General features: G+C 52.6%; 1 protein-coding gene across 1 annotated transcript in view; it reads left to right on the top strand.

Annotated features, from left to right (window-relative positions):
* The first annotated feature begins 454 nt into the window (after positions 1-454).
* INTS3 (integrator complex subunit 3) overlaps positions 455-8,018 on the top strand; it is a 37,844-nt gene continuing 30,280 nt past the window's right edge. Inside the window, exon 1 of the mRNA XM_059413904.1 lies at positions 455-605. Coding sequence (XP_059269887.1) covers positions 462-605 — 144 coding nt within the window. The 5' untranslated portion in view covers positions 455-461. The remainder of the gene's footprint in view (positions 606-8,018) is intronic.

Below are 8,018 nucleotides of genomic sequence, written 5' to 3'. Positions count from 1 at the left end.
AGAAGCTGGCCCTCGGTGTCCTCCTGTAGCGCGCACTGCCTCCCCCTCCCCCTCGGGCCCCGCCAGGAAGGTCCCCTGCCCCCACTGCAGGGCAGGACTCCTCTTCCCCAGCTGCTGAGGCAGACCCAGGGCTGGAAGCCAGAAAGGGCGCCCCGTCCACTCGAGCGGCGGAAGGCTCGCGTGCCCCGCCCGGAGGTGCGGACCTGCCCCCGGCAGCCCCGGAGCTGGCGGCCTTCGCTCAGCACTGCCACCCCAGACACAGCGCCCCGAGGGCCGCCCGCGCCCGCGCCCTCCCCGGGAGCGGCCTTTCGGAGACGAGGGCGGGGCGGACAGCGCGCGACCCGGCCCGACCCCGCTCCCGCCTCTGGCCCCGGGCCCCGGCCCCCGGCCCCCGGAGGGGTCGTTTCTAGGACTCCGCGCCCGTCCGCCCCCCGGCCTCTTCCCGTGTCTTGGCCGCGGCCATGGAGTTGCAGAAGGGGAAGGGGGCGGCCGCGGCCGCTGCGGCGGGAGCGGCGGGAGGAGGAGGAGGGGCGGGAGCAGGAGCCCCAGGAGCGGGGAGGCTGCTCCTCTCCACCAGTTTGGATGCCAAGGATGAGTTAGAGGAGGTAGGTGGGGGGCGTGCGGGGGCGCCGAGCAGGGCCGCGGGCGCGGAGCGGGGCCGGGCCGGGGGGCCGGGGCCGGGGCGCCGGGGCCGGGGCCTCCGGGCGGTGCCGAGGCCGCGCGAGCGCCGCTCCACACTTCCTGCTCCGGGAGGGAGGAGCGCGGCCACTTCCTGGGCCGGTTGTCATGGCAACGGCGGCCGCTCGGAGGGGGCGGGTGGGGGTGTCGAGGAGGAGGGGAGCGCCGTCCGCATCGCCGACTTTGCGGTGGACGTTCCTTTCCTCGCGGCGACCGCCGTCCGCTTCGTACCTGTCCCGCCTCAGCCGGGGCGCTCCTGTTCGAGCTGTGCTGGACGCAGTCGGTTGACGGCGAGGTGCACTGCGCATTTGGGACAGTGGTGGTTAGTTAGGGTCCCCTCGCCTACAGTCTCCGTCCTTCGGAAGCAGAGAGCACCCACGGGAGGGTGCTGAGGGAGAGGGTCCAGTGAAGTCACGCCGGGTCGCGGACCCTCTTCTCCCCCACCAGCTCCCTCTCGTCCCCGACCGCGCACAGCTCGGAATAGGAGACCCAGCGCTGAGACGCGACTGCGGGACTGTTGGTGACATCTGATGCCTTCAACTCCCTGCTCACCCAGGAACAGGACCTGGCCTTCCTGACCATTTCCCTGCCTTTTTTTTTTTTTTTTTTTTTAATATTTTATTTCTTTGACAGAGAGCGAGTACAGGCAGGGGCAGTGTCAGGCTTCCCAGTCGGCAGGAAGTCCAAGGCGGGGCTCCATCCCAGGACCCTGGGATCATGACCTGAGCCAAAGGCAGATGCTTAAAACTGAACCACTCAGGTGGTCCCATTTCCCTGCTTCTTTGTCACTGCCCTTTATCGGTCGCAGAGGGTGGGCAGGCAGATAGGCGGAATTCATAGTTTAGATTTTTTTAAAAAGTTGGTTCAGATGCAAAGCGATGGAACATATATGCAGAAATGAACTTTGCAGATCAAGGTGGCGAGGTATAACTTTGTGGGTCGTCCTTTGGCGAATGTCTGCTCACAGGCTGGTTTTCCATCCTGCTTCTCCCGGATCATTCTGTGTGCATTTACAGAAATCAAAGTTTTTCTGCTGTTGTTTTTAATCAGCAAAGATAGATACAATTCAGAGGAGAAACAATGCTACTAAAAGTAATGTCTTCCCAAAACAATAAAAATAGCTGTAGGATTGTTTGGCACTTTGAATTGCCCACTTTTTAAGAACTGGCCACTGCCATTGTCTAAGTATTTGTTGAGCCCAGTGTTCTGGTACTGCAGCTCTAAAACCGTAGGAAGAAAATAGCTGACCGCCTTTGATCCCTCCACCAGTTTGGGTGGAGGGAAAAAGCCCCCAAGCGCTGGACAAAAATCTGTTTATTACCCACCCTAATTGCCAGAGGTTTCATCCTGCCTCTGCTGATTTGTACCACAGCCTAGTACTGCGTCCTGTTCTGAACAGTGACGTGTTTGCTAGCAGACTCAGTGATATGGTGGGAGGAACCATGAAAGAGAGGAAGCATTTATTTATTTATTTATTTATTTTGGACTCAGAGTGAACTTTAAACTGTTTCCAGAGAGAAGGGGCAGGGAAGGTCTCTCTCCGTCTTTTCCTCCTATCCTTCCTGGGGTAGGTGTTTCCCAGCATTTCTTGGCTTCCCCTTGTCCTTCTTTGGCCTTTACCCTTTGCATTTGAATTTTCCATGTTTTTAACGCATGCGTATGGTTCCCACTGGACGAGAGTGTCCCTAAGGGAAAAACCTCCTGGCTTCTTCCTCTGGGTCTCCCCACAGAGCTCTGTATGCAGAAGTTATCACAACCTGCTGAATGACTGGTCTGTGTGTTCTGGTGTGGTACTTTCCATCGCGGGCGTACCTGTTGCCCGGGAACACAGAGGTAGCTTCTTAACTGTCTGTGCTTCCTGTGTGCAGTCTCATAGGAATACAGATGAGGGAGACCCAAGTCTGCTTTGCAGAGCTTCTCATCTGAAGACTGAGTTAGTATACCCACAAGGAGGGTGAAAAAAAGCACCTCAAAAACCTGGGAGTAAAGAGGCTGGGGTCGTTGTAGCTGGGTGTGGTGAGGAAAGGTCCCTCAAGAGTTCTGGCAGGCGGACACCATGCTGAGGAGCGTCCCAGCCGGGAGCTGTGAATCTTCTACTCAAGGGAACATTCGTTGTGTCCTTTCTTCTCTTTGGCTCTGTTTCTCTCTTTGAAGGGGAAATTCTTGCCCATCCCATTTCAAGTTGGGGAATGAGATAAAAATAGGGCCCGAGATCGGAGGCGTTTGGAACGTGCAGCTAGCCCCCTTTCTGCGGCTCCAGCTCGTTCCTCGCTGGGAAGGACCTGGTCTCCTCTGAAGTCGGGCTGAAAGCGGAGCTGTGGCTTGAACAAGTCAGAACTTCCTCTTAAACGATGGACAGGCCTTAGGGTTGCATTGGGTAGAGGTGTGCCCCTTTCAGGTTTCCTGCAAGGGGTAGTTCATCTCTTGTCTCTGAAGAACCTCCAGGGAACAGGCTTTGAGCCATCTCTAATCTTGTCCCCTGAAATCCGCATTGCACTTAGAAGTGACTCTTGGCTGTAGAGTACTTGGAACCCAGCTTATTCAGTAACTCCTCACTGATGGGGGCTCTTGGGGATTTTATAGGTCGAAACATACCTTCTTTTCCTGAAGACAGTGGACTTTGCTCTGTCAGGGCCACTGACTTCCCATAAGAGACCACTGTTCAATACTTAATGTACCAGACTGTCTCCTCACCCGTTTGAGGGAGCGGAAGCGGGGAGGGTAGCGGGATCTCTCTGCCTTCAGCCCCGAGCTTCAGGTACATACTGGCAACCTGGAAGGCCTTCCCCTACTGTGCCCTGCTCCGTCCACTGCTGGGTCGTGGAGAACATGGGCAGGTACTCTTGGTACTAGAAAAATTATTTCGGAAGCTCCTAGAGATGGCAAACCTTTACTCCGCTCTCTGCAGTGCTGTCATGGAGGGCTTACTCTGAACAGAGCCGCTCTGCCAGTAATTGTTGGCAACTGCGTGTATGATTCCAAGTTTACTAAGGGCCTCAGACTTGGAGGGGGAAGAGGGCTACTGCTACCTGATTGTAGGGTGTGACTTCCTGCAGGCCTCTCTGGTGGGTCGTAGTCCTTGTTTCACTCTGAGCGATTTGTAATTTCTTCTCCCAATCTTTTTTTTTTTTTTTTTTTAAGGATTTTATTTATTTATTTGTCAGAGAGCAAGCGAGAGCGAGCGAGAGCGAGCACAGGCAGACAGAGAGGCAGGCAGAGTCAGAGGGAGAAGCAGGCTCCCTGCGGAGCAAGGAGCCCGATGTGGGACTCGATCCCAGGACGCTGGGATCATGACCTGAGCTGAAGGCAGCTGCTTAACCAACTGAGCCACCCAGGCGTCCCTCTTCTCCCAATCTTGTTTGGAAAAGTGATTTCTGTAGTTTGCGAAGAGCAGCATCTTCCACATTTCTGTTGCCTAGAAGTCGCCCGCACATTTCTTTCCTCATCACTTTTATCCATGCATCCAAATTCTGGACCCTCCGACTTCCTGCATCCTGAGCTGGGCCTCCCTGTTCCAAGAGACCACTTTTGTTCTTGACCGGGCAGTGACCCATAGAACTGACTCACGCCTCTGAGTGGAGCTTAGACTAAGGAGGGGCCTCGAGAAACCTGGTTCTGCCCAGGTCTCTGTGTGTCAGACACAGCCACACAGAAGCTGGCCGTTCCATAGGCTCATCCTCACTGTGTAAGGATCCTGGCACCCGGCCCCACACTCCGCCCCCCCCCCCCCTTTCCTCTTCTCTCCAGAAGGCAAAAGTTCACAGAGGGCGATTAGGAAGCTTTTCAGCCTGGTCAGGGACTGACCCGTGTCCTGTCGTAGGAGGGCTCAGTTTTGCGGAGTATTCAAGGTCATGCCATTGGAAGTGTGGCAGGAGATGCTGGGAGCAGTCTGGTCTTCACAGATTGGGTTGTGCGGTTGCTGAACTTTTTCACAAATGGAACAGGTTACAATTTAACTGAGACTGTGTGCTGGGTGTTTTCACGCCTGTTACCTTGTGTAACCCTCAGAGCAACCTTGTGGTATTTCTCTCTCTTTTTAAACAAACAGGGTTTTTAAAAAAATCTGTGAGAGAGAGCAGGAGCGAGGGAGCGGGAGCACGAGTGGGGGAGGGGCAGAAGGCGTGGCAGAGCCGAGTCTCCAGCAGACCTCGCTGTGCAGAGCCTGCCCAGGGACTCGGTCCCACAGCCCCGAAATCGTGATCTGAGCCTGAACGGAGACGCATACCCAACCGACTGAACAGCACAGGTGCCCCTATTTCTGTTTCTCAGATAAGAAAACCAGGGTTTAGACAGGCTAAGGAACTCACCCAAGATTAGCTTAAGTCTGGCGGGTGGGGGGCACCCTTCTGTACCACGCTCGTTGGTGTGCTCGTTAGCTGGCCACTGTTTGACCTCACATCTCTGCTGGTTCGGCAGACTCCTTCCTTTGAGTAGGAAGCAGCATCTGGAATGGGAAGCAGGGTTAGCTACTGGGGGCTCTGAGTCCCCCGACACGGACAGCTGTCGGGTTAGACCGGGATACGACTCAGAAAGGGAGAATGCAGCCCTCTGTTTTCCCTCCCCTCTCCTCCTCGTGTGGGAGCCGGACCAGGTAGTGCCGGATCTCACAGCTCTGCTTTCCTGTGATCTCACAGCTCCTTTTCACAAGTACACAGGCCCTGTGGAGGCTGAGTGTGCAGAGCTGACCTAATTTGGAGGCTAGTCAGACCGGGCGGGCGGTGAAGTTGTAATACCTTCAAATCTGCATAGCTTTGGGCCTAATGCAGGTCAGGGTTTTGAGGCTGCGGGAGCTCCTTGCCTTAACTCTCCGTTCTCCTCTGTGCCACCTTATGCTCTTGGTTAGGGATGGATATACACAGCCTTAGCATGATGCTGAAGTTAGGGATGATATGATATGCGCAGCCTTAGCATGATGCTGAAGGGAGACACAGGGTTGCCGTTCATTCCTACACCCCTTTTCCCTTGTCCCTCGCCATGGGTTCTTCTCAGCACTGCAGCAGAACCTCTTCTCAGCAAGATGTTTTATAATGACCTGTAGGATTAGGGGGAAGTAAATTGCCTGCCTTTGTCCATTTGCCCCCATCACCATTACTGGGAATTGGTTTTCCTTAAATAATTTTGGGGTTAGTCCTAAAGTTTTAAAGGACTTGGGAAGTACTTTAGGTGGTGATAATGGAGAGGCTCACCGATTTAATATGATACACAGTTGTCAGTATCTTCTCAATATTTAGTATTAAATGTTTCTTTGGAACAGGGGCCAGGTCTCCTTAGAACTTTGAGCATGTGTTGGCCTTTGAAACTGGAGTGCCTCTGGGGTGGCATGGACACCTCTGGACAAACCTGTCTCCACCTTGGTTTGTCCAGAGGCTCAGTCAGTTTGGCCTTTTGTTCTCCTTTCCTTTCCTCACATTCATTTTTTTAGATTTGCCTTTAGCTTTTGGGGGGACAGATTTTATGTATTTATTTGACAGAGCAAGAGAGCACAAGGAGGGGAGGAGCAGAGAGAGAGAGAAGCAGGCTCCCAGCTGAGCAGGGGGCCTGACGTGGGACTCAGTCCCAGACTCCTGGGATCACAACCCAAGTGGAAAGCAGACGCCCAACCCACTGAGTCATTTGGAAACAAATCCAAGATAAATCCAAGATAAATCATGTCATCTGCAAATTACTTTATATATATGTCTATGAGGGAAGGATTTTTTTTAACATAGCCATGATGTAATACCTAAAAATATTAGTAGTAATTCTTCAGTGTAATAAAATATTCATTGTTCAAATTGACTGTCTCATAAATTCCTTTTTATAACTGGTTTGTTCAAATCAGTGCTCAGACAAGCACCACACATTGCATTTGATTGATATGCTTCTTTAACTTTTTCAAAGATTCTTTATCCATTTTAGAGAAAGCAGAGGGAGGGGCAGAGAGAGTCTTAACCAGACTCCTTGCTGAGCACGTAGCCCAAAGTGGAGCTCAGTCCTGCAACCTGAGATCAGGACCTGAGCTGAAGCCAAGAGTTGGTTGCTCAGCCGACTGTGCCACTCAGATGCCCCATTATGTTTCTTCAATTTTAAAAAAAAAAGATTTTATTTAGAGAGAGAGAGCATGAGTGGGATCAGGGGCAGAGGGAGAAGCAGGCTCCCTGCTGAGCAGGAAGCCCTACGTGGGTCTCAATCCCAGGACCCTGAGATCATAACCTGAGCTGAAGGCAGAGGCTTAACCCACTGAACCACCCAGGTGCCTCAGTGCTTCTTCAACTTTTTTAAAGTTTTTATTTATTTGACAGAGATAAACAGCAAGAGAGGGAACACAAACTGGGGGAGTGGGAGAGGGAGAAGCAGGCTTCCTGCCCAGCAGGGAGCCTCATTCCAGGCTGGATCCCAGGACCCTGGGATCACAACTTGAGGGGAAGGCAGCCGCTTAATGACTGAGCCACCCAGTTCCCCTTCCTTTAATTTTTTTTTAACAGCTTTTTTTTTTTTTTAATATTTTATTTGTTCATTTGACAGATAGAGATCACAAGTAGACAGAGAGGCAGACAGAGAGATAGAGAGGGAAGCAGGCTCCTTGCTGAGCAGAGAGCCTGATGCGGGACTCAATCCCAGGACCCCTGGGATCATGACCCGAGCTGAAGGCAGCGGCTCAACCCACGGAGCCACCTAGGTGCCCTTTAACAGCTTTTTATTTTGAAATAATCTCAAGCTGGGGCGCGTGAGTGGCTCAGTTGTTAAGCGTCATCTGCCTTCAGCTCAGGTCACGATCCCAGAGTCCTGGGATTGAGACCCACACTGGGCTCTTTGGTTGGTGGGGAGTCTGCTTCTCCCTCTCCAACTCCCCCAGCTTGTGCTCCCTCTCTCACTCTCTCTGTCAAATAAATAAACCTTAAAAAAAAATTATTTCAAGCTTAGAGAAATTAAAATACGTAGAACTCTCACAGACTCTTCACCTGGACTCAGCAGTTACTAACACTGTTTCTCTGCACAGACACGGTTTCAGCCTTTTGAGAGTCAGTTGCAGCCGTGAGGGTTTCCATACTTCGTTGTCTATTTCCTGAGAACAGAGATCGTCAGTTAACGGAATTGCTGCTCTGTTGTCTGGATTGGGCATTCAGCTTCGATATGCTGCTGTTACAGAACATGCTCCGATTTTACCGCTTGTCCCAGGAACGTCCGTGTAGCAGTCCGGGATCACAAGTTGAGTTTAGATGTGCTCTCTCTTTTCCCTGAAGCAGATTCTTTTTTTTTTTTTTTTTTTTTTTAAAAGATTTTATTTATTTGACAGACAGAGATCACAAGCACGCAGAGAGAGAGGAAGGGAAGCAGGCTCCCTGCTGAGCAGAGAGCCC

This window comes from Mustela nigripes, chromosome 10, assembly GCF_022355385.1.
Source record: "Mustela nigripes isolate SB6536 chromosome 10, MUSNIG.SB6536, whole genome shotgun sequence".
NCBI classification, from domain to species: domain Eukaryota; kingdom Metazoa; phylum Chordata; class Mammalia; order Carnivora; family Mustelidae; genus Mustela; species Mustela nigripes.
Note: the sequence above shows the minus strand (reverse complement) of the source record. Positions and strands in the feature narration are given on the sequence as shown.